We start from the raw sequence: 26,341 nt of genomic DNA, 5'->3' as shown, positions 1-26,341 counted from the left end.
CCCCATATTTTTTCCCACATTTCCCCTGTGTTTCCCATGCATTCCCGGCTTTTTCACTGACACGAGTTCGGCCCTGAGGGCGTTTTTGATGTTCCCGAACTGGGCCCGTCCCAGCAGCTCCCTCAGGCAGCGCTCCGCCAGCTCCCAGGGGCTCTCCAATAATCCCCATATTTTCCCCCATAAATCCCCATATTTTTTCCTGTCTTTTCCCCTGTGTTTCCCATGAATTTTGGACTCCATCACTGCCCCGAGTTCGGCCCTGAGGGCGTTTGTGCTGTTCCCGAACTGGGCCCGTCCCAGAAGCTCCCTCAGGCCGCGCTCCGCCAGCTCCCAGGGGCTCCCCAATAATCCCCTTTATTCCCATTTTTCCCCAATAAATCCCCATGATTTTTCCCCCCTGAAACCCCTGTTTTCTCCCATATTTTTCCCCATAAATTCCCATATTTTCTCCTGTGTTTCCCATGAATTCCCGGATGTTTCACTGCCCCGAGTTCAGCCCTGAGGGCGTTTGTGCTGTTGCCGAACTGGGCCCGTCCCAGCAGCTCCCTCAGGCCACTCCCACTACTGTCCCCAATAAATCCCCATAATTTTTCCCCCATAAATCCCCATTTTTCTCCCATATTTTTTCCCCATAAATTCCCACAATTTCCCCTGTGTTTCCCATGCATTCCCGGCTGTTTCACTGACACGAGTTCAGCCCTGAGGGCGTTTTTGATGTTCCCGAACTGGGCCCGTCCCAGCAGCTCCCTCAGGCAGCGCTCCCCCAGCTCCCAGGGGCTCCCCAACAATCCCCATATTTCCCCCATAAATCCCCATATTTTTCCCCATAAATCCCCATATTATTTCCCACATTTCCCCTGTGTTTCCCATAAATTTTGGACTCTTCACTGACACGAGGACGGGCCTGAGGGCGTTTTTGATGTTGCCGAACTGAGCCCGTCCCAGCAGCTCCCTCAGGCCGCGCTCCCCCAGCTCCCACTACCCTCCCCAATAATCCCCATATTTTTCCCCATAAATCCCCATATTTCCCCCATAAATCCCCATATTTTTCCCCCATTTCCCCTGTGTTTCCCATGCATTCCCGGCTGTTTCACTGACACGAGGACGGGCCTGAGGGCGTTTTTGATGTTGCCGAACTGGGCCCGTCCCAGCAGCTCCCGCAGGCAGCGCTCCACCAGCTCCCAGGGGCTCCCCAATAATCCCCATATTTTTTCCCATAAATCCCCATATTTTTCCCCCATTTCCCCTGTGTTTCCCATGCATTCCCGGCTGTTTCACTGACACGAGGACGGGCCTGAGGGCGTTTTTGATGTTGCCGAACTGGGCCCGTCCCAGCAGCTCCCGCAGGCAGCGCTCCGCCAGCTCCCAGGGGCTCTCCTGCGCCTCCGCGGCCTCCGCGCCCTGCAGGGGGGACGGGGAGCGGCTGCACCGGGGATGAGAACACGGTGAGAACAGAGCGGGAACAACGGGAACGATAATGGGAATGATAACGGGAACGATAATGGGAACAACGGGAATGATAATGGGAATGATAACGGGAACAATGGGAACAACGGGAATGATAATGGGAATGATAACGGGAACAATGGGAACAACGGGTATGATAATGGGAATGATAACGGGAACGGTAATGGGAATGATAACGGGAACAATGGGAACAACGGGAATGATAACGGGAATGATAACGGGAATGATAACGGGAATGATAATGGGAATGATAACGGGAACAATGGGAACAACGGGAATGATAATGGGAATGATAACGGGAATGATAATGGGAATGATAACGGGAACAACGGGAATGATAATGGGAATGATAACAGGAACGATAATGGGAATGATAATGGGAACAACGGGAATGATAATGGGAATGATAACGGGAACAATGGGAACAACGGGAATGATAATGGGAATGATAACGGGAACGGTAATGGGAATGATAACGGGAACAATGGGAACAACGGGAATGATATGATAATGGGAATGATAATGGGAAGAACGGGAAGAACGGGAATGATAATGGGAATGATAATGGGAATGATAACAGGAATGATAATGGGAATAATGGGAACAACAGGAATGATAACGGGAATGATAATGGGAATGATAGCAGGAATAATGGGAATAACGGGAACCCAGCGAGGAGAACAACGGGAATGGGAATGGGAATAACAGGAATGGGAACAGGAGTGAGAATGGGAATAACGGGAATGACAGGAATGGGAATGGGAATGGGAATGGGAATGGGAGGGAGAATAATGGGAATGAGAACAGGAATGGGAATGGCAACAGGGAAAATGGGTACCAGGAATGATAATCGCAATGGGAATGGGAATGGGAGTGGGAATAACAGGAATAATGGGAATAGCAGGAATGGGAATGGGAATGGGAACAGGAAAGGCAGGAAAAATGGGAATGATAATGGCAATGGGAATTGTAACGGGAATGAGAATGGGAATGGTGGGAAAAATGGGAATGGGGATAGGAGTGGGATGGGAATGAGAATTGGAACAGGAATGGGAATGGGAATGGGAAGAGCAGGAATGGTAATGATGAGAATGGGAATGGGAATGGCAGGAAAAACAGGAATGGGAATGGGAATGGGAAAAAGGGAATGATAATGGAAATCATGGAAAAATGGGAATGGTAACAGGAATGGTAACAGGAATGATAATGGGAAAAATGGGAATGATTGTGGGAACGGCAGGAAAAACAGGAATCAGAACAGGAATTGGAATGAGAACAGGAATGGGAAAAGGAATAACGGGAATGGGAACAGGAATGGGAAAAGGAATGGGAACAGGAACAGGAACAGGAACAGGAATTGGAACAACAGGAATGGGAATGATGGGGATGATTTCCCACCCCGTTCCCACTTGTCCCACCCGAACCTCAACCCTCCTTGTCCATTCCCCTTCCCAGCCCTTCCCGCGCTCCCAGAATTCCCATGACATTCCCATGAAATCCCCTGGCGATGGTGCCGGGGGCAATGGCGCCCACCTGTGTGCGTGCTGCAGGTTGAAGAGCAGCGAGGGCACGATCTTGTCCATGTGCTGCGGCTCCCAGATGTTGGCCTGCAGCTCGTCGTTCACCGTCTTACGCACCACGCCCTGCAGGCCGCGGATCCCCGACATCCGGATCCTGATGGGAAAACACGGGAATGATGGGGATCCCAAATCCCTGATCCTGATCCCTGATCCCACACCACGCCCTGCAGGCCGCGGATCCCCGACATCCGGATCCTGACGGGAAAATACGGGAATGAGGGGGATCCCAAATCCCTGATCCTGATCCCTGATCCCACACCACGCCCTGCAGGCCGCGGATCCCCGACATCCGGATCCTGACGGGAAAATACGGGAATGAGGGGGATCCCAAATCCCTGATCCCTGATCCCGCACCACGCCCTGCAGGCCGCGGATCCCCGACATCCGGATCCTGATGGGAAAATATGGGAATGGTGGGGATCCCAAATCCCTGATCCCAAATCCCTGATCCCACACCACGCCCTGCAGGCCGCGGATCCCCGACATCCGGATCCCGAATGGGAAAACACAGGAATGATGGGGATCCCTGATCCCTGATCCCCCACCACGCCCTGCAGGCCGTGGATCCCTGACATCCGGATCCTGATGGGAAAACACGGGAATGATGGGGATCCCAAATCCCTGATCCTGATCCCTGATCCCACACCACGCCCTGCAGGCCGCGGATCCCCGACATCCGGATCCTGACGGGAAAATACGGGAATGATGGGGATCCCAAATCCCTGATCCTGATCCCTGATCCCACACCACGCCCTGCAGGCCGCGGATCCCCGACATCCGGATCCTGAATGGATGGGAAAATATGGGAATGATGGGGATCCCAAATCCCTGATCCCACACCACGCCCTGCAGGCCGCGGATCCCCGACATCCGGATCCTGACGGGAAAATACGGGAATGAGGGGGATCCCAAATCCCTGATCCCTGATCCCGCACCACGCCCTGCAGGCCGCGGATCCCCGACATCCGGATCCTGATGGGAAAATATGGGAATGGTGGGGATCCCAAATCCCTGATCCCAAATCCCTGATCCCACACCACGCCCTGCAGGCCGCGGATCCCCGACATCCGGATCCTGATGGGAAAACACGGAAATGATGGGGATCCCAAATCCCTGATCCCTGATCCCTGATCCCACACCACGCCCTGCGGGCCCCGGATCCCCGACATCCGGATCCTGAATGGATGGGAAAATATGGGAATGAATGATGGGGATCCCAAAACCCTGATCCCAAATCCCCTCCTGATCCCAAATCCCTGATCCCTGATCCCAAATCCCCTCCTGATCCCAAATCCCTGATCCCTGATCCCAAATCCCCTCCTGATCCCAAATCCCTGATCCCTGATCCCAAATCCACTCCTGATCCCGCACCACGCCCTGCAGGCCCCAGATCCCCGACATCCGGATCCTGAAAGGGAAAACCGGGAATGGGGATCCCCCCTGATCCCAAATCCCAAATCCCTGATCCCAAATCCCTTCCGGATCCCAAATCCTTTTTCTGCTTTCAAATCCCTTCCTGATCCCAAAATCTTCTCCCAGTCCCAAATCCCCTCCTGATCCCAAATGCTTTTCCTGCTCCCAAATCCTTCTCCCAATCCCAAATTCCTTCATGATCCCAAAATCTTCTTCCCATCCCAAATCCCTTCTTGATCCCAAACCTTCTCCCAATCCCAAATTCTTTTCCCAATCCCAAATCCCTTCCTGCTCCCAAATCCCTTCCTGCTCACAAATCCCTTCCTGCTCACAAATTCTTTTCCCAATCGGAAATCCCTTCCCAATCCCAAATCCCTTCCCAATCCTAAAATCCCAAATTCTTTTCCTATTGTTTTCCCTGTCCTTTTTTTGTGTTTTCCCATTTTCCTGTTATTTTTTCCCTGGCATTTTTCCCATTGTTCCCCAGTTGTTTTCCCCATTTTTCCCATTTAATTTCCTGTATTTTTTCCCATAGTTTTCCCAGTTGTTTCCCATTTTTTCCCCATTATTTTCCCAGTGTTTTTCCCAATTTTCCTGTTCTTTCCCTGCTCCTTGTTCCCATTGTTTTCCTGCTCGTTCCTCTGTGTATTTTCCCATTTTTCCTGGGTGTTTTCCCCATTTTCCCCATTGTTTTCTCCATCTTTTTTCCCCCATATTTCCTGGTCAGTTTCTCCCATTTTCCTGTTGTTTTTCCCATCATTTCCCCATTTTTCCTATAACTTTTCCCTTTGTTTTAACACGTGTTTTCCTGGTCATTTTTCCCACTGTTTTCCTGGTCATTTTTCCTGTTGTTTTCCCATGTGTTTCCCCCATTTTTCCTGGTAGTTTTTCCCATTTTCCCCATTTTTTTCCCATTTTTTCCCATCATTTTTCCCCATTTTCCTGTTCTTTTCCTGGTCGTTTTCCCCATTGTTTTCCCTGTGTTTTCTTCCCATTTCTCCCATTGTTTCCCCATGTGTTTTCCCATGTGCTTTTCCCATTTTTCCCATTTTTTCCCCTATTTTTCCTGGTAGTTTTTCCCCATATGTTTCCCCCATTTTCCCATTGTTTTCCCATTTGTTTCCCCCATTTTCCTGGTAATTTTTTTCAATTGTTTCCCCATTTTTCCTGTATTTTTCCCATTGTTTCCCCATTGTTTTTCCTGGTAATTTCCCCCCATTTTTTCCATTGTTTCCCCCATTTTTCCTGGTAATTTTTTTCAATTTTCCCCCATTTTTCCTGGTGATTTTCCCCAATTTTCCCATTGTTTCCCTACTTGTTTCCCCCATTTCTCCTGGTAATTTTTTTTCAATTTTTCCTCATTTTCCCATTGTTTCCCAGTTGTTTCCCCCATTTTCCCTGGTAATTTCCCCCCATTTTCCCGTTGTTTCCCCAGTTGTTTCCCCCATTTTTCCTGGTGATTTTCCCCCATTTTTCCCCACTGTTTCCCCTATTTTTCCTGGTAATTTCCCCCCATTTTTCCCATTGTTTCCCTCATTTTTCCTGGTAATTTTCCCATTGTTTTCCCATTGTTTCCCCATGTGTTTGCCCCATTTTTCCTGGTAATTTTTTTCAATTTTCACCCATTTTCCTGTTGTTTCCCCAGTTGTTTCTCCAGTTGTTTCCCTAGTTGTTTCCCCCATTTCTCCTGGTAATTTTCCCCCATTTTCCCATTGTTTTCCCCATTGTTTTCCCCATTTTCCCATTGTTTTCCCCACTGTTTTCCCGTTGTTTTTCCCCAGTTGTTTCCCCCATTTCTCCTGGTAATTTTCCCCCATTTTTCCTGGTAATTTTCCCGTTGTTTCCCCGTAGTTCCCGTGCTCGCTCACCGGTCCCTGACGTCGGGGTCGCCGTGGTCCGAGTGGCACATCTCGCTGAAGCGCGACACGAAGAAGTCGTAGCTGCGGTGGTACGAGGGCGTGTCCTCCTCGATGTTGGCAAACTTCACAAACTGGGAAAAAAGGGATCCAAAGCTGGGAATCGCCACGGGAACAGCCGGGAAAATTCCCCCAAAAATCGCCCCAAAAATCACCCAGAATTCTGCCCTAAAGTGGGAATTTTCAGGTTTTTTCCAAGGAAAAATTTCCCCCAAAAATCACCCTGAGAATTGCCCCGTTTTTTCCCAGAAATTCCCCCATTTTTTCCCAGAAATTCCCCATTTTAGCCATTTTTTCCCTGCTCTCTCCTCACAGAGTTGGTGCCCAGGATCTGCAGGTCAGGCCTGTCGGCCTCAAGAGCAGAAATTCCCCAATTCTCCCCCATTTCTTCCCCATTATCCCCCCATTTTTTACCCATTTTTCCCCTGTTCTTTCCCCATTTTTTCCATAGTTTTTTTCCTGTTTTCGCCCATTTTATCCATTTTCCCTCCATTTCCTCACAGGGTCGGTTCCCAGGATCTGCAGGTCGGGCCTGTCGGACTCCAGAGCAGCAATTCCCAATTTTTGCCTATTTTTGCCCCTTTTGGCCCGTTTTTGTCCCATTTTCTCCTCACAGAGTCTGTTCCCAGGATCTGCAGGTCTGGCCTGTCAGACTCCAGAGCAGCAATTCCCCGTTTTTGCCCATTTTTCCCCATTTTTCCCCCATTTTCTCCTCACGGAGTTGGTGCCCAGGATCTGCAGGTCGGGCCTGTCAGACTCCAGAGCAGCAATTCCCCGTTTTTGCCCATTTTTCCCCGTTTTTACCCCATTTTCTCCTCACAGAGTTGGTGCCCAGGATCTGCAGGTCGGGCCTGTCAGACTCCAGAGCAGCAATTCCCCGTTTTTGCCCATTTTTCCCCATTTTTGCCCCATTTTCTCCTCACGGAGTTGGTGCCCAGGATCTGCAGGTCAGGCCTGTCAGACTCCAGAGCAGCAATTCCCCGTTTTTGCCCGTTTTTTCCCCATTTTTCCCCCATTTTCTCCTCATGGAGTTGGTGCCCAGGATCTGCAGGTCGGGCCTGTCAGACTCCAGAGCAGCAATTCCCCATTTTTGCCCATTTTTGCCCGTTTTCCCCCCATTTTCTCCTCACGGAGTTGGTGCCCAGGATCTGCAGGTCAGGCCTGTCAGACTCCAGAGCAGCAATTTGCCCGTTTTTCCCCATTTTTCCCCATTTTTCCCCATTTTTCCCCCATTTACTCCTCACGGAGTTGGTGCCCAGTATCTGCAGGTCGGGCTTGTCGGCCTCGAGCAGCAATTCCCCGATTTTGCCCGTTTTTCCCCCATTTTCTCCTCACGGAGTTGGTGCCCAGGATCTGCAGGTCGGGCCTGTCAGACTCCAGAGCAGCAATTCCCCGTTTTTCCCCGTTTTTCCCCGTTTTTCCCCCATTTTCTCCTCACGGAGTTGGTGCCCAGGATCTGCAGGTCAGGCCTGTCAGACTCCAGAGCAGCAATTTGCCCGTTTTTCCCCATTTTTCCCCATTTTTCCCCATTTTTCCCCCATTTACTCCTCACGGAGTTGGTGCCCAGTATCTGCAGGTCGGGCTTGTCGGCCTCGAGCAGCAATTCCCCGATTTTGCCCGTTTTTCCCCCATTTTCTCCTCACGGAGTTGGTGCCCAGGATCTGCAGGTCGGGCCTGTCAGACTCCAGAGCAGCAATTCCCCGTTTTTCCCCGTTTTTTCCCCATTTTTGCCCCATTTTCTCCTCACGGAGTTGGTGCCCAGGATCTGCAGGTCAGGCCTGTCAGACTCCAGAGCAGCAATTCCCCATTTTTCCCCATTTTTCCCCATTTTTCCCCCATTTTCTCCTCACGGAGTTGGTGCCCAGGATCTGCAGGTCGGGCCTGTCAGACTCCAGAGCAGCAATTCCCCATTTTTCCTCATTTTTCCCCATTTTTCCCCCATTTTCTCCTCACAGAGTTGGTGCCCAGGATCTGCAGGTCGGGCCTGTCAGACTCCAGAGCAGCAATTCCCCATTTTTGCCCATTTTTCCCGGTTTTTGCCCCATTTTCTCCTCACAGAGTCTGTTCCCAGGATCTGCAGGTCTGGCCTGTCAGACTCCAGAGCAGCAATTCCCCATTTTTGCCCATTTTTCCCCATTTTTCCCCCATTTTCTCCTCACGGAGTTGGTGCCCAGGATCTGCAGGTCGGGCCTGTCAGACTCCAGAGCAGCAATTCCCCATTTTTGCCCATTTTTCCCGGTTTTTGCCCCATTTTCTCCTCACAGAGTCTGTTCCCAGGATCTGCAGGTCTGGCCTGTCAGACTCCAGAGCAGCAATTCCCTGTTTTTCCCCATTTTTCCCCGTTTTTCCCCCATTTTCTCCTCACGGAGTTGGTGCCCAGGATCTGCAGGTCGGGCTTGTCGGCCTCGAGCAGCTTGGCCACCATGGTGAGGAAGCTCTCCACGAACAGGTTGATGCTCTGGCAGTGGCACGCCAGCAGCAGCTGGTCCAGCGCCTCCATGGCCACCCGCACCGACCTGGCACACAACGGCACCCGTGAGGTGAGGCCCGGCATAAAATGTCATCCATTTTCAGATATCCCGGGATAAAATATCACCTATCATCAGATATCCTGGCACACAACGGCACCCGTGAGGTGAGGCCCAGGATAAATCCTGTCCTGGGATGGGTTATCCCGGGACAAAATATCACTTGTGAGGGGTTATCCCGGGATACAATATCATCCATTTTCAGATATCCTGGCACAGAATGGCACCCCTGAGGCCTTGGCCCGGGATAAAATGTCACCCCTGAGGGGTTATCCCGGGATAAAATATCACCCATGATCAGATATCCTGGGACAGAATGGCACCCGTGAGGGCTTGGCCCGGGATAAAATGTCACCCATGATCAGGTATCCCGGGACAGAATGTCACCCATGATCAGATATTCTGGTATAAATCCTGTCCTGGGATGGGTTATCCTGGGATAAAATATCACCCCTGAGGCCTTGGCCCGGGATAAAATATCACCCGTGATCAGATATCCCGGGACAAAATATCACCCATGATCAGATATCCCGGGACAAAATATCACCCATGATCAGATATCCTGGGACAGAATGGCATCCATGAGGCCTTGGCCCGGGATAAAATATCACCCGTGAGGGGTTGTCCCGGGATAAATCATGTCCTGGGATGGGTTATCCCGGGATAAAATATCACCCGTGAGGGGTTGTTCCAGGATAAAATATCACCCATGATCAGATATCCCGGGATAAAATATCACCCGTGATCAGATATCCTGGGACAGAATGGCACCCATGAGGCCTTGGCCCAGGATAAAATATCACCCATGAGGGGTTATCCCTGGATAAAATATCACCCATGATCAGATATCCCGGGATAAATCCTGTCCTGGGATGGGTTATCCTGGGACAAAATGTCACCCGTGAGGGGTTATCCTAGGATAAAATATAATCCATGATCAGATATCCTGGGACAAAATATCACTCATGAGAGCTTATCCTGGGACAAAATATCACCCGTGATCAGATATCCTGGGACAAAATATCATCCATGATCAGATATCCTGGGACAAAATATCACCCGTGAGGGCTTGGCCCGGGATAAAATATCATCCATCAGGGGTTATCCCGGGACAAAATATAATCCATTAGGGGTTATCCCGGGATAAATCCTGTCCTGGGATGAGTTATCCCGGGATAAAATATAACCCATGAGGGCTTGGCCCGGGATAAAATATCACCCATGATCAGATATCCTGGGATAAACCCTGTCCTGGGATGGGTTATCCTGGGATAAAATATGATCCATGAGGGGTTATCCCAGGATAAAATATAATCCATGATGGGTTATCCTGAGATAAAATATCACCCGTGAGGGCTTGTCCTGGGATAAAATATAATCCGTGAGGGGTTATCCCAGCATAAATCCTGTCCTGGGATGGGTTATCCTGGGATAAAATATCACCCGTGAGGGCTTGTCCTGGGACAAAATATAATCCATGAGGGGTTATCCTGGGATAAATCCTGTCCTGGGATGGGTTATCCTGGGATAAAATATCACCCGTGAGGGGTTATCCCAGGATAAAATATAATCCATGATGGGTTATCCTGAGATAAAATATCACCCGTGAGGGCTTGTCCTGGGACAAAATATAATCCATGATGGGTTATCCTGGGATAAACCCTGTCCTGGGATGGGTTATCCCGGGATAAAATATAATCCATTAGGGGTTATCCTGGGATAAATCCTGTCCTGGGATGGGTTATCCTGGGATAAAATATGATCCATGAGGGGTTATCCCAGGATAAAATATAATCCATGATGGGTTATCCTGAGATAAAATATCACCCGTGAGGGCTTGTCCTGGGATAAAATATAATCCGTGAGGGGTTATCCCAGCATAAATCCTGTCCTGGGATGGGTTATCCTGGGATAAAATATCACCCATGAGGGGTTATCCCAGGATAAAATATAATCCATGATGGGTTATCCTGAGATAAAATATCACCCGTGAGGGCTTGTCCTGGGATAAATCCTGTCCTGGGATGGGTTATCCTGGGATAAAATATAATACGTGAGGGGTTATCCCAGGATAAAATATCACCCATGAGGGGTTATCTCAGGATAAAATATAATCCATGATGGGTTATCCTGGGATAAACCCTGTCCTGGGATGGGTTATCCTGGGATAAAATATAATCCATGAGGGGTTATCCCGGGATAAAATATCACCCATGAGGGGTTATCCCGGGATAAAGCCTGTCCTGGGATGGGTTATCCCAGGATAAAATATAATCCATGATGGGTTATCCTGGGATAAACCCTGTCCTGGGATGGGAAGGAATTTAGGGAAGGGGATTGGGGAATGGATTTCGGGAATCTGGGAATCCGGGAGTTTCGGGATGGATTTAGGGCAGGAGAATCTGGGAAAGCAACTTGGGAATTCGGGAAGGGATTCGGGGAAGGGAATCTGGGGAGGGGAATCCGGGAAGGGATTTGGGGAAGAAAATTTGGGAATTTGGGAAGGGATTCGGGGAAGGGGATTTGGGAATCTGAGAATCTGGGAAGGGATTTCAGGAAGGGAATTTGGGAATCTGGGGGGGGGGGATTCAGGGAAGGGAATTTGGGAAGCCAAATTGGGAATGGATTTAGGGAAAGGATTCAGGGAAAAGAATTTGGGAATTTTGGAGGGGATTTGGGGAGGGGAATTTGGGAATTGGGGAAAGGAATTTTGGGAAGGGAATCTGGGTATTTGGAAATAAGGGAATTTCGGGAATTAGGAAATGGACTAGGGAAAATAATCGGAGTATTTGGGAATTTGGGCATTTGAGAATTTGGGAATTTGGGAAGGGATTTATTAAAGGGAATTTGGGAATCTGGGAATTCTGGAATGGCTTTAGGGAAGGGAATCTGGGAAAGCAATTTGGGAATTTTGGAAGGGATTTAAGGAAGGGAATTTGGGAATCCAGGAATAGATTTAGGGAAGGGAATTTGGGAAGGGACTTAGGGAAGGGAATCTGGGGATTTGGGAATGGATTTAGGGAATTTGGGAATCTGGGAGTTTGGGTGGGATTTAGGGAAGGGAATTGGGGAGGGGATTTAGGGAAGGGGATTTTGGAAAGGATTTAGGGAAGGGAATCTGGGAATGTGAGAATTTGAGGGTTTGGGGAAGGGGTTTAGGGAAGGGATCGGGAGACTTGGGAATTTGGGAATGTTTGGAATGGATTTAGGGGAAGGGAACCTGGGAATTTGGGACTGGATTTAGGGAATTTGGGAATTTGGGTATTTGGGAATCTGGGAACTTGGGAATTTGGGAAGGGAATTTAGGGAAGGGAATTTGGGAATTTGGGAAGGGAATTTGGGAATCTGGGAAAGGAAGTCTGGGAAGGGAATTTGGGAAGGGAATCTGGGAATTTGGAAATAAGGGAATTTGGGAAGGGATTTAGGGGAGGGAATCTGGGAAGGGATTCAGGGAAGGGAATTTGGGAATTTGGGAAAGGAAGTCCGGGAAGGGAATCTGGGAAATTGGAAATAAGGGAATTTGGGAAGTCGGGAAGATGGGAAGGGATTCAGGGAAGGGATTCAGGGGAGGGAATCGGGGAAGGGAATTTGGGAAGGGATTCAGGGAATTTGGGAATTTGGGAGTCTGAGACTGGGAATTTGGGAATCTGGGAAAGGAAGTCTGGGAAGGGAATTTGGGAAGGGAATCTGGGAATTTGGAAATAAGGGAATTTCAGGAATTAGGAAATGGATTAGGGAAAATAATCGGAGTATTTGGGAATTTGGGCATTTGAGAATTTGGGAATTTGGGAAGGGATTTATTAAAGGGAATTTGGGAATCTGGGAATCCAGGAATGGACTTAGGGAAGGGAATCTGGGAAGGGACTTAGGGAAGGGAATCTGGGGATTTGGGAATGGATTTAGGGAATTTGGGAATCTGGGAGTTTGGGTGGGATTTAGGGAAGGGATTTGGGGGAGGGAATCTGAGAAGGGAATTTGGGAAGGAATTTGGGAAGGGATTCAGGGAAGGGATTTATGGAAGGGAATTTGGGAAGGGAATTTGGGAAGGGAATTTGGGGAGGGATTCAGGGAAGGCAAAGTTGGAATTTCGGGTGGGAATCCGGGGAGCCTGGAGGGAGCCGGGCTCTGTCCCTGGGGAGTCCCGGGGGCTCCGGTTTGGGATCTCTCCCTCTGTTCTACCCACGCACCCACCCACGCACCCACCCACGCACCCACCCACGCACACCCAGGCACCCACGCACCCACACACGGACCCACACACCCACGCACCCACGCACCCACGCACCCACACACGCATGCACGCACCCACGCACCCCTTTCCCCGTGCTCACGCACCCACGCACCCACCCACCCACCCACCCACACGCACCCACGCACGCACCCACGCACACCCATGCACTCACCCACACACCCACCCACGCATGCACCCATGCACCCACGCACGCACCCAGGCACCCTTTTCCCCGTGCTCACGCACCCACGCACCCACCCACGCACCCACGCACCCACCCACGCACCCACGCACCCACCCACGCACCCACGCATGCACCCACCCATGCACGCACGCACCCACGCACGCACCCACGCATGCACCCACGCACCCACCCAGGCACCCCTTTCCCCGTGCTCGCCCACCAACCCACCCACGCACACCCACGCACCCACCCACGCACCCACCCACGCACCCACCCAGGCTCACGCACCCACGCACGCACGCACCCACCCACCCACGCACCCACCCACGCACCCCCTTCCCCGTGCTCACCCACGCACGCATCCACGCACCCACCCAGGCACCCACGCACCCACCCATGCACACCCACCCAGGCTCATGCACCCACCCACCCAGGCACCCACCCCTTTCCCCTGCTGGCCCACCCGTATCGGTGCCGGGCCACGTCGCGCGTCAGGCGCTCGCTCAGGTAGGCGCCGATGCGGTCGAGCTTCTCCGGGGCCGACAGCGCGTAGAACGTCAGCTTCTCCATGTTGGACTTCACCAAACCTTCCTGGGAAACATGGGGAAAAACAGGGAATGAAAATGGGGATAACGGGGATGGGAACACAGCTTCTCCATGTTGGGCTTCACCAAACCTTCCTGGGAAACATGGGGAAAAACAGGGAAAACGGGAATGAAAATGGGAAATAATGGGAACACAGCTTCTGCATGTTGGACTTCACCAAACCTTCCTGGGAAACATGGGGAAAATGGGAATGAAAATTGGAAATAATGGGAACACAGCTTCTGCATGTTGGACTTCACCAAACCTTCCTGGGAAACATGGGGAAAAACAGGGAATGAAAATGGGAAATAATGGGAACACAGCTCCTCCATGTTGGATTTAACCAAACCTTCCTGGGAAAACGGGGAAATAATGGGAATGAAAATGGGAAATAATGGGAACACAGCTCCTCCATGTTGGATTTAACCAAACCTTCCTGGGAAAACGGGGAAATAATGGGAATGAAAATGGGAAATAATGGGAACACAGCTCCTCCATGTTGGATTTAACCAAACCTTCCTGGGAAACATGGGGAAAAACAGGGAATGAAAATGGGAAATAATGGGAACACAGCTTCTCCATGTTGGATTTAACCAAACCTTCCTGGGAAAACGGGGAAATAATGGGAATGAAAATGGGAAATAATGGGAACACAGCTCCTCCATGTTGGATTTAACCAAACCTTCCTGGGAAAACAGGGAAATAATGGGAATGAAAATGGGAAATAATGGGAACACAGCTCCTCCATGTTGGATTTAACCAAACCTTCCTGGGAAACATGGGGAAAAACGGGGAAAACGGGAATGAAAATGGGAAATAATGGGAACACAGCTTCTGCATGTTGGACTTCACCAAACCTTCCTGGGAAACATGGGGAAAAACAGGGAAAAACAGGGAATGAAAATGGGAAATAATGGGAACACAGCTTCTCCATGTTGGATTTAACCAAACCTTCCTGGGAAAACGGGGAAATAATGGGAATGAAAATGGGAAATAATGGGAACACAGCTCCTCCATGTTGGATTTAACCAAACCTTCCTGGGAAAACGGGAATAATGGGAATGAAAATGGGGATAACGGGGATGGGAACGTCAGCTTCTGCATGTTGGACTTCACCAAACCTTCCTGGGAAACATGGGGAAAAACGGGAATGAAAATGGGAAATAATGGGAACACAGCTTCTCCATGTTGGACTTCACCAAACCTTCCTGGAATGGGGAAAACGGGGAAATAATGGGAAAAATGGGAATAAAACCAGGGATAACGGGAATGGGAACACAGCTTCTCCATGTTGGACTTCACCAGGGCCTCCTGAGGGGAAAAACAGGGAAATAATGGGAAAAATGGGAATGAAAAACAGGGATAACGGGAATGGGAACACAGCTTCTGCATGTTGGGCTTCACCAAACCTTCCTGGAATGGGGAAAATGGGAAAAATGGGAATGAAAATGGGCAGAAAAACAGGGAAAATGGGAATGGGAACACAGCTTCTGCATGTTGGACTTAACCAGGCCTTCCAGGAATGGGAAAAAATGGGAATGAGAAACAGGGAAAATGGGAATGAAAATGGGAAAAATGGGAACACAGCTTCTGCATGTTGGATTTAACCAGGCCTTCCAGGAATGGGGAAAATGGGAATGAAAACAGGGAAAATGGGAAAAATGGGGACACAGCTTCTCCATGCTGGACTTCACTAAACCCTCCTGAAATGGGAAAAATGGGAAGAAAAATGGGAAGAAAAACGGGAATAACGGGAATGGGAACGCAGCTTCTCCATGCTGGATTTAACCAATCCCTCCTGGAAAATGGGGGAAAAAATGGGGAAAACGGGAATGGAAACAGGGATAACGGGGATGGGAACAGAGCTTCTCCATGCTGGAGTTCACGAATCCTTTCCGGGGCAAAATGGGAATAAAAATGGGAATAAAAAGGGGAATAAAAAGGGGAATAAAAAGGGGAATAAAAAGGGGAATAACACCGGGAATGGGGGCGGGAATCCCGGGAATTCCAGCAGCGGGAGCAGCGGGAAGAGTCACGCCCTAAATCCCCAAACCCCAACCCTACAAGCCCAGGTGCCAACACTGCAGACAGCCAGGCCCGAACCTCCGATTCCCAAACTGGCCCCAAACCTCGGATCGCCCCAAATCCCACACCCCAAATCCCAAAACACAAATCATCCCAAACCCCAAACCCCGCATCCCAAACCCCAAAACCGAAACCCCACATCCGAAACCCCGCATCCCAAATCTCCAAATCCTCAAACCCCGAATCCCAAACCCCCCAAATTCCCCCCAAACCCCAAATTCCCCGCTCGGGGTCCCTGGGGTTGATGTTGTCCATCCATCCCAAACACCAAACACCAAAAACCCCAAAAACCCCAAATCCCAAACCCCAAACCCCCAAAATCTCAAAGCCCCCAGTGCCAAATCCCCAAACCCCGAATCCCAAAAACCCCAAATCCCAAGAACCCCAAAATCCCGAATTGCTGCCTCCGGGTCCTCAGGGTCGATGTTGTCCCTCCATCCCCAAACCCCAACAAATCCCAAAAACCCCAAACCCCAAAAACCCCAAACCACCAAATCCCAACCCCCAAATTCCCAACCCCCAAATTCCCCAAAACCCCAAATCGCCCAAATCCCAAATTCTCAAACTCCAAACCCCAAATATCCCAAATTCCCCAAATCCCAAATTCCCCAAATCCCAAAAACCCCAAACCACCAAATTCCCAAACCCCAAATTCCCCAAAACCCCAAATCGCCCAAATCCCAAATTCTCAAACCCCAAACCCCAAACCCCAAACCCAAACCCCAAAAACCCCAAACCCTAAATCCTTACACTCCAACCCCATAAAACGCCAAAAATTCCAAACCTCAAAACCCCCACTGCCCAAATCCCAAACTGCCCAAATTGCCCAAACCCCAAAAAGCCCAAAATCCCCATTTTTTCCCCCAAATCCCCACCTTGGGGTCCTCAGGGTGGATGTTGTCCATCCACCCCCAATAACCCCAAATCTCCCCAAGCCCAAACCCCGTGAATCCCAAATCCCCCAAATCCCCCAAATCCCCCAAATCCCCCAAATCTCCCAAGTCCCAAACTCCAAACCCCAAAAAGCCCCAAATGCCCAAAAAGCCCCAAAATCGCCGTTTTTTTCCCCAAATCCCCACCTCAGGATCCTTGGGGTCGATGTTGTCCATCCCCAAACCCCATAAAACCCCAAAAGCCCCAAAATCCCCATTTTTTCCCCCAAAAATCCCCGTTTTTTCCCCCAACTCCCCACCTCGGTGTCCTTGTGGTAGATGTTGTCCATCCCAGACCCCATAAAACCCCAAAAAGCCCCAAAAAGCCCCAAATTCCCCATTTTTCACCCCATAATTTCCCACCTCAGGATCCTCGGGGTAGATGTTGTCCATCCCCAAACCCCAATAACCCCAAAAAGCCCCAAAATCACAATTTTTTACCCCAATATTTCCCCACCTTGGGGTCCTCGGGGTCAATGTTGTCCATCCCCACACCCCAAAAAGCCCCAAAAAGCCTCAAAATCCCCATTTTTACCCCAAAATCCCCGTTTTTTACCCCAAAATCCCACCTCGGGGTCCTCGGGGTAGATGTTGTCCATCCCCAAACCCCAATTGCCCCAAAAAGCCCCAAAATCCCCATTTTTTGCCCCAAAATCGCCGTTTTTCACCCCAAATCCCACCTCGGGGTCCTCGGGGTAGATGTTGTCCATCCCCAAAAAGCCCCAAAAAGCCCCAAAATCCCCATTTTTTGCCCCAAAATCGCCGTTTTTCACCCCAAATCCCACCTCAGGATCCTCGGTGTTGATGTTGTCCATCCCCAAACCCCAAAAGCCCCAAAATCCCCGTTTTTCACCCCAATATTTCCACACCTCAGGATCCTCGGGGTCGATGTTGTCCATCCCCAAAAAGCCCCAAAAGCCCCAAAATCCCCATTTTTTGCCCCAAAATCCCCATTTTTCCCCCAATATTTCCGCACCTCAGGATCCTCGGGGTAGATGTTGTCCATCCCCAAACCCCAAAAGCCCCAAAATCGCCGTTTTTCACCCCAAATCCCACCTCAGGATCCTCGGGGTAGATGTTGTCCATCCCCAAAAAGCCCCCAAAAGCCCCAAAATCCCCATTTTTCACCCCAAATCCCACCTCAGGATCCTCGGGGTAGATGTTGTCCACCAGGCGTTTGTAGCGGGGCCTCAGAGCCCCACAGCAGCCACAGAGCCCTGGGGGAAATGGGGAGAAAAACGGGGAAATTGGGAAAAAGACGGAAAACGGGGGAAAAGTCTGGGAAAATGGCGGGGGGGAGGGGAGGGGGGAAAATGGGGAGAAAATCAGAGAAATTTGGGGTGAAAATGGGGAAATTTGGGAATGTTGGGGGAATAAATGCAGGAAAATCAGAGGGAAATTGTGGAAAAGAGCTGGGAAAAAATTGGGGGGAATTGGGGAAAAAATGGGGGAAAAATCGGGGAAAGTTTGGGGGGGAATTGGGGAAAAAATTAGGGAAAAATTGGGGGAAATTGGGGAAAAAATTGGGGAGAAAATTGGGGGAAAATTGGGGGAAAAAGTGGGGAAAAAAGTGGGGAAATTGGGGAAAAATTGGGGAAATAATTGGGGAAAATTGGGGGAAAAATTGGGGAAATAATTGGGGGAAATAATTGGGGGAAATAATTGGGGAAAATTGGGGGAAAATTGGGGGAAATTGGGGGGAAATTGGGGGAAATTGGGGGAAAAAATGGGGGAAAATTGGGGGGAAATTGGGGGGGATTGGGGAAATAATTGGGGGAAATTGAGGGAAGAATGGGGGAAAGAATTGGGGGAAAATTGGGGGAAATCCGGGGGGAACTGGGGAAAAATTGGGGAAAATCAGGGAAAAGAGCTGAGAAAATCGGGGAAAAGAGCTGGGAAAATTTGGGGAAATTGAGGAAAAATTGGGAAAAAAAATGGGGAAAATTTTGGGGGAAATTGGGGGAAATTTGGGGGAAATCTGGGAGGAACTGGGGAAAAATTGGGGGAAATTGGGGAAAAAATTGGGGAAAAAATTGGGGGAAACTGGGGAAAATTTGGGGGAAACTGGGGAAATAATTAGGAAAAAAATTGGGGAAAGACTTGGGGGAAATTGGGGAAAAATTGGGGGAAATTGGGGGGGAATTGGGGAAAAAGTGGGGAAACCATTGGGAAAATATGGAAAAATAGGGGAATATTTGGGGGAATAAATGCAGAAAAATCAGAGAGAAAATTAGGGAAAATCAGGGAAAAGAGCTGGGAAAATTGGGGGAAAATTGGGAAAAAATTGGGGGAAATTGGGGGGAAAATTGGGGAAAAATTTGGGGAAATTGGGAAAAAATTGGGGGAAATCTGGGGGAGAATTGGGGGAAAATATGGAAAAATTGGGGAATATTTCAGGGAATAAATGCAGAAAAATCAGTGGAAAATTGGGGAAAAATTGGGGAAAAGAGCTGGGAAAATTGGGGAAAAATCAGGGGAAAGAGCTGGGAAATTTGGGGGAAATTGGAAAAAATTGGGGGAAATCTGGGTGGGAATTGGGGGAAAATTGGGGAAAAAATGGGGAATATTTGGGGGAATAAATGCAGAAAAATCAGAGAAAAATTAGGGAAAATCAGGGAAAGGAGCTGGGAAAATTGGGGGAAATTGGGGAAAAATTTTGGGGGAAATTGGGGAAAATATGGGAAAATTGGGGGAAATCTGGGGGGGAATTGGGGAAAAATTGGGGGAAATTTGGGGGCGGAATTGGGGGAAAACGTGGGAAAATTGGGGACTATTTGGGGGAATAAATGCAGAAAAATCAGAGAAAAATTAGGGAAAATCAGGGAAAAGAGGTGGGAAAATTGGGGGAAATTTGGGGAAAAAATTGGGGGAAATTGGGGAAAAAATTGGGGGAAATTGGGGAAAAAAATTGGGGGAAATTTGGGGGGAAATTTGGGAATTTGGGGAAAATTCACAGAAAAAAAAGGGGGAAATTTGGGAATTGGGGTTTCCAGCCATGGGAAAATCCCAGACTTTTGGGAATTTTGGGAATTCTGGGATGAGGCAGGGAAGGGAAAAGCAGGATCCGAGTTCCCCCCTGGAAAATCCCAAATCCCTCCCCACGCTGCTTCTTCCTGGAAATCCCAAAAGATCCCCAAAAAAATCCCAGAAAAATCCCACAAAATTCCTGAAATTCCCGAATTTTCCCCCAAAAATTCCTGAAGGAAAACTCACCCAGGGTCCCGGGATTGGGAAGGGAACGGCCCCAGGGTTTTGGGGTTTTTGGGGTTTTGGGGTTTTTGGGGTTTTGGGGTTTTTGGGGATTTGGGGAATTTGGGATTTGGTGAATTTGGGATTTGGGGTTTTTGGGGTTTTGGGGTTTTTGGGGTTTTGGGGAATTTGGGATTTGGGGAATTTGGGGTTTTGGGGAATTTGGGATTTGGTGAATTTGGGATTTGGGATTTTTGGGGTTTGGGATTTTTGGGGTTTTTGGGATTTGGGGCTTGGGATTTTTGGGAATTGGGATTCAGGGTTTGGGGATTTTGGGATTTGGGATTTTTGGCGTTTGGGGTTTCTGGGATTTTTGGGGTTTGGGATTTTTGGGATTTGGGGCTTTGAGTTTGGGGCTTGGAGTTTGGGATTTTTGGGATTTGATTGGGGTTTAGGATTCGGAATTTGGGGTTCAGGATTTAGGATTTGGGGTTCGGGGTTCAGGATCTGAGGTTCAGGATTTGGGATTTGGGACCATTGGGGATTTGGGATTTGGGGTTTGGGGTTCGGGGTTCAGGGTTTGGGGTTCAGGGTTTGGGGTTCAGGGTTTGGGATTTGGGACCATTGGGGATTTGGGATTTGGGATTTGGGGTTCGGGGTTCAGGGTTTGGGGTTCAGGGTTTGGGGTTCAGGGTTCAGGATTTTGGGTCTGGGCCCGTTTGGGGTTTGGGGTTGAGGATTTGGGGCTCAGGGTTTGGGATCTGGGCACGTTTGGGGTTCAGGGTTTGGGGTTCAGGGTTTGGGGTCTGGGCCCGTTTGGGGTTTGGGGTTGAGGATTTGGGGCTCAGGGTTTGGGATCCGGGCACGTTTGGGGTTCAGGGTTTGGGGTTCAGGGCTCAGGTTTTGGGGTCTGGCCCCGTTTGGGGTTTGGGTTCAGGGTTTGGGGTTTGGGGTCTGGCCCCGTTTGGGTTCAGGCTTTGGGGTTCAGGGTTTGGGGTTCAGGCTTTGGGGTCTGGGCCCATTTAGGGTTCAGGGTTTGGGGTCTGGCCCCGTTTGGGGTTTGGGGTCTGGGTTCAGGGTTTGGGGTTTGGGTTCGGGCTTTGGGGTTCAGGGTTCGGGGTTTGGGTTCGGGCTTTGGGGTCGGGGCCCATTTAGGGTTCAGGGTTTGGGGTTCAGGGTTTGGGGTTCAGGGTTTGGGGTCTGGGCCTGTTTGGGGTTCAGGGTTTGGGGCTCAGGGTTTGGGGTTCAGGGCTCAGGTTTTGGGGTCTGGGCCCGTTTGGGGTTCAGGGTTTGGGGTTTGGGGTTCAGGGTTTGGGGTTCAGGGTTTGGGGTTCAGGGTTTGGGGTCTGGCCCCGTTTGTGTTCAGGGTTTGGGGTTCAGGGTTTGGGGTTCAGGGTTTGGGGTCTGGGTTCAGGGTTTGGGGTTTGGGTTCAGGATTTGGGGTTCAGGATTTGGGGTTCAGGATTTGGGGTTCAGGGTTTGGGGTTCAGGGTTTGGGGTCTGTCCCCGTTCGGGGTCTGGGTTCAGGGTTCGGGGTTTGGGTTCGGGCTTTGGGGTCGGGGCCCATTTAGGGTTCAGGGTTTGGGGTTTGGGTTCAGGGTTTGGGGTTCAGGGTTTGGGGTTCAGGATTTGGGGTCTGTCCCCGTTCGGGGTTTGGGTTCAGGGTTCGGGGTTTGGGTTCAGGGTTTGGGGTTCAGGATTTGGGGTTCAGGGTTCGGGGTTTGGGTTCGGGCTTTGGGGTCGGGGTCCCTTTCCCCGGGTGCTGCCGCGGCCCCGCCGGGCCGGGAAGGGCGTTCGGGATTGCCGAGGTCGCCGGGGATTCCCAAAATCCCCAAATCCCAAAATCCCCAAATCCCCAAATCCCCCAATCCCCAAACGCCCTTAATCCCAACAAGGGGCGGGGCGAGGGCGCCAGATGCTGCTCCAGCTGCTCCTCCTCAGCGACGGCCCCAAAACCCCCAAATTCGGCCCCAAAACCCCCAAATTCAGCCCCAAAACCCCCAAATTCAGCCCCAAACCCCGGATCCGGCCCCAAAATCCCCAAATTCAGCCCCAAAACCTCGGATCCGGCCCCGAAATCCCCAAATTCAGCCCCAAAACCCCCAAATTCAGCCCCAAAATCCCAAAATACAGCCCCAAAACCCCGGATTCCGCCCCAAAATCCCCAAATTCAGCCCCAAAATCCCCAAATTCAGCCCCAAAACCCCAGATTCCGCCCCCAAATCCCAAAATACAGCCCCAAAATCCCCCGGATCCGGCCCCAAAATCCCCAAATTCGGCCCCAAAAATCCCCAAATTCAGCCCCAAAATCCGAAAATTCGGCCCCAAAACCCAGGAGTCAGCCCCAAAACCCCCAGATTCAGCCCCAATATCCTAAAATTCTGCTCCAAAACCCCCAGAATCGTCCCAAAATCACAGATTCAGCCTAAAAATCCCAAATTTCAGACCCCAAAATCCCCGGATTTGGCCCAAAATTGCTGAATCCAGCCCTAAAATCCTAAAATTCACCCCCAAAACCCCCAGATTTGTGCTCAAAATCCTGGAATTCCGCCCCAAAAACCTGGAATTTGGACCCAAAATCCTAAAATCCGGCCCCAAAACCTCAGATTCAGCCCCAAAAAATCCTAAAATTCAGCCCCAAAACCCCGGATTCAGCCCCGAAATCCTGGAATTCAGCCCCAAAATTGCAGAATTTGGCCCTAAAACCCCAGATTTGGCCCCAAAATCCTGGAATTCAGCCCCAAATTCCTAAAATTTGGTCCCAAACCCCAGGATTTGGCCCCAGAATTCCGGAATTTGGCCCCAAATTGCTCCATTCAGCTCCAAAATCCTGGAATTCGGCCCCAAAATCTCCGGATTCGACCCCAAAATCCTGGAATTCAGCCTGAAAATCCTGGAATTTGGCCCCAAAATCTCAGAATTTGGCCCCAAAAATCCCTAAATTGAGCTCCAAAATCCCCAGATTTGGCCCCAAAATCTCCGCATTTGGCCTCCAAATCCTAAAATTTGACCCCGAAATCCAAAAATTTGGCACCAAAATCCTAAAATTCGGCCCCAAAATCCCCAGATTCGGCCTCAAAATCCCGAAATCCATCCCAAAACCCCCGGATCTGGCCCCAAAATCCTAAAATTCTGCTGCAAAAGCCTGGATTCGACCCCAAAATCCTAAAACTTGGCATCAAAATCCTGGAATTCAGCCTGAAAATCCTGAAATTTGGGCCCAAAATTCCAGATTCAGTCCCAAAATCCCGGAATTTGGCCCCCAAATCCCAATTTCAGCCACAGAATCCCAAAATTCGGCCCCAAAACCCCCAGAATCAGCCCCAAAATCCCAAAATCCGACCCCAAAATCCTAAAACTTGGCCCCAAAATCCTGAAATTTGCCCAAAAACTCCCAGAATCAGCCCCAAAAATCCTAAAATTTGGCCCCAAAACCCCCAGAATCAGCCCCAAAACCCCAAAATCCGACCCCAAAATCCTAAAATTTGGCCCCAAAACCCCCCAGAATCAGCCCCAAAAATCCTAAAATTCGGCCCCAAATTCCTGGGATTCATCCCCAAAACCCCCGGAATTCATCCCCAAAATTCTCGGATTTGGCCCCAAAAGCCCCCAAATCCCAACAATTTGGGGTTCCCTCACCCCAAACCGCTCCCACCCCAGAAATTTTGGGGTCTCTGGGGATTTTGGGGTTTCCCGCAGATTTTGGGGTTCCCAAACCACTCCCACCCCATAAATTTTGGGGTTTCCCGGTGAGATTTTGGGTCCCTCTCGGGGGTTTTGGGGTTTCCCACAGATTTTGGGGTTCCCGGACCTGTCCCACCCCAGAAATTTTGGGATTTCCGGGGATTTTGGGGTTTCCCGCAGATTTTGGGGTTCCCAAACTGATCCCACCCTGTAACTTTTGGGGTTCTGGGGATTTTGGGGATTTTGGGGATTTTCTGCAGATTTTGGGGTTCCCGGACCGGTCCCACCCCACGGATTTTGGGGTTCCCGGCGCTGTTTTGGGGTCCCTCCCGGGGATTTGGTGTTTTTTTGCAGATTTTGGGGTTTTTGCAGATTTTTGGCTCCCTCCCGGTGCACATTTTGGGGTTTTTTTTGCAGATTTTGGGGCTTTTTTGCTGTTTTTGGGGTCCCTCCCGGTGTCGTTTTTGGGGTCCCTCCCGGTGCAGATTTTGGGGTTTTTTGCAGATTTTGGGGGTTTTTTTTGCAGGTCTTGGGGTTTTTTTGCTGGTTTTGGGGTCCCTCCCGGTGCAGATTTTGGGGGTTTTTTGCAGGTTTTGGGGTTTTTTGCAGGTTTTGGGGCTTTTTTTCTGTTTTCGGGTCCCTCCCTGTGCAGATTTTGGGGTTTTTTTGCAGATTTTGGGTTTTTTTGTTGCAGGTTTTGGGGTCCCTCCCGGTGCAGATTTTGGGGGTTTTTTTCAGATTTTGGGGGGGTTTTTTGCAGATTTTGGGGGTTTTTTTTGCAGGTTTTGGGGTTTTTTTGCTGTTTTCGGGTCCCTCCCGGTGCCGTTTTTGGGGTTTTTTTTGCAGATTTTGGGGGGTTTTTTTGCAGATTTTGGGGGTTTTGGCAGGTTTTGGGGTTTTTTGCAGGTTTTGGGGTCCCTCCCGGTGCAGATTTTGGGGGTTTTTTTACAGATTTGGGGTTTTTTTTGCAGGTTTTGGGGTTTTTTTGCTGTTTTCGGGTCCCTCCCGGGGATGCTCCGGGGCCGGGGCGGGGCTGGGGCCGCGTTCCCGCAGTTCCCGCCCCCGGCCCCGCTCCCGCCCCGCTCCCATCCCGGTTCTATCCCGGTCCTATCCCGGTGTTTATCCCGGTGTTTTTCCCGGTGTTTATCCCGGTCCTATCCCGGTCCCATCCCGCTCCCATCCCGGTGTTTATCCCGGTTCTCATCCCGGTGTTTATCCCGCTCCTATCCCGGTCCCATCCCGGTGTTATCCCGGTGTTTATCCCGGTTTCCATCCCGGTTTCCGTCCCGGTTTCCGTCCCGGTTTCCATCCCGTACCGTACATGGCGCTGCTGCTGCTGCGGCTGCGGCGGCGGCGGGAGCGGAGCCGGCGGGAGCGGGGGCGGGAACGGGGGCGGGAACAACGGGAACAACGGGAAAAACCGGGAACGGGAACAACGGGAACGACGGGAAAAACCGGGAATGGAAAAACCGGGAACGGGAACGACGGGAACGACGGGAAAAACCGGGAAAAACCGGGAATGGAAAAACCGGGAATGGAAAAACCGGGAATGGAAAAACCGGGAACGGGAACAACGGGAACAACGGGAAAAACCGGGAATGGAAAAACCGGGAATGGAAAAACCGGGAACGGGAACAACGGGAAAAACCGGGAATGGAAAAACCGGGAACGGGAACGACGGGAACGACGGGAAAAACCGGGAATGGAAACACCGGGAACGGGAACAACGGGAACAACGGGAAAAACCGGGAACGGGAACAACGGGAACGACGGGAAAAACCGGGAATGGAAAAACCGGGAATGGAAAAACCGGGAACGGGAACAACGGGAACAACGGGAAAAACCGGGAATGGAAAAACCGGGAATGGAAAAACCGGGAACGGGAACAACGGGAAAAACCGGGAATGGAAAAACCGGGAACGGGAACGACGGGAACGACGGGAAAAACCGGGAACGGGAACAACGGGAACGACGGGAAAAACCGGGAATGGAAAAACGGGAACGGGAACAACGGGGAAAACCGGGAACGGGAACAACGGGAACGGGGGCGGGAACGGGAACAGAGGGAAAACCAGGAATGGGAACGGGAACGGGAACGGGGAAAACCGGGAATGGGAACAACGGGAACGGGAGCGGCTCCGCCCGCGGGAACAACCGGGAACGGGAAAAACCGGGAATGGGAACAACGGGAACGGGAACAACGGGAACGGGAACAGGGGGAAAACCAGGAATGGGAACGGGAACGGGAACGGGAAAAACCGGGAATGGGAACAACGGGAACGGGAACAGAGGGAAAACCGGGAATGGGAACGGGAACGGGAACGGGAGCGGCTCCGCCCGCGGGAACAACCGGGAACGGGAAAAACCAGGAATGGGAACAACGGGAATGGGAACAGGGGGAATGGGGAAAACCGGGAATGGGGATACAGGGAAAACCGGGAGCGGGAACGGGAACGGGAGCGGCTCCGCCTGCAGGAACAACCGGGAACAACGGGAAAACCGGGAATGGGAATGCAGGGAAAACCGGGAACGGGAATAGAGGGGAAA

General features: G+C 50.7%; 1 protein-coding gene across 1 annotated transcript in view; it reads right to left on the bottom strand.

Annotated features, from left to right (window-relative positions):
- The window catches only part of LOC136554315 (protein EFR3 homolog B-like), a 67,558-nt gene extending 42,386 nt beyond the window's left edge, over window positions 1–25,172 (bottom strand). The window contains exons 1-7 of the mRNA XM_066546164.1: window positions 25,111–25,172; window positions 18,062–18,138; window positions 13,783–13,910; window positions 8,742–8,892; window positions 6,329–6,450; window positions 3,001–3,141; window positions 1,283–1,423 (exon numbers count right to left, since the gene is read on the bottom strand). Coding sequence (XP_066402261.1) covers window positions 1,283–1,423; window positions 3,001–3,141; window positions 6,329–6,450; window positions 8,742–8,892; window positions 13,783–13,910; window positions 18,062–18,138; window positions 25,111–25,117 — 767 coding nt within the window. The 5' untranslated portion in view covers window positions 25,118–25,172. The remainder of the gene's footprint in view (window positions 1–1,282; window positions 1,424–3,000; window positions 3,142–6,328; window positions 6,451–8,741; window positions 8,893–13,782; window positions 13,911–18,061; window positions 18,139–25,110) is intronic.
- Between the last annotated feature and the right edge of the window lie 1,169 nt (window positions 25,173–26,341).

The sequence above is a fragment of the Molothrus aeneus genome, chromosome 3 (genome assembly GCF_037042795.1).
Source record: "Molothrus aeneus isolate 106 chromosome 3, BPBGC_Maene_1.0, whole genome shotgun sequence".
Classification (NCBI taxonomy): Eukaryota; Metazoa; Chordata; class Aves; order Passeriformes; family Icteridae; genus Molothrus; species Molothrus aeneus.
The sequence above is the reverse complement of the archived record's forward strand: the minus strand, read 5'-3'. Positions and strand labels throughout refer to the sequence as shown.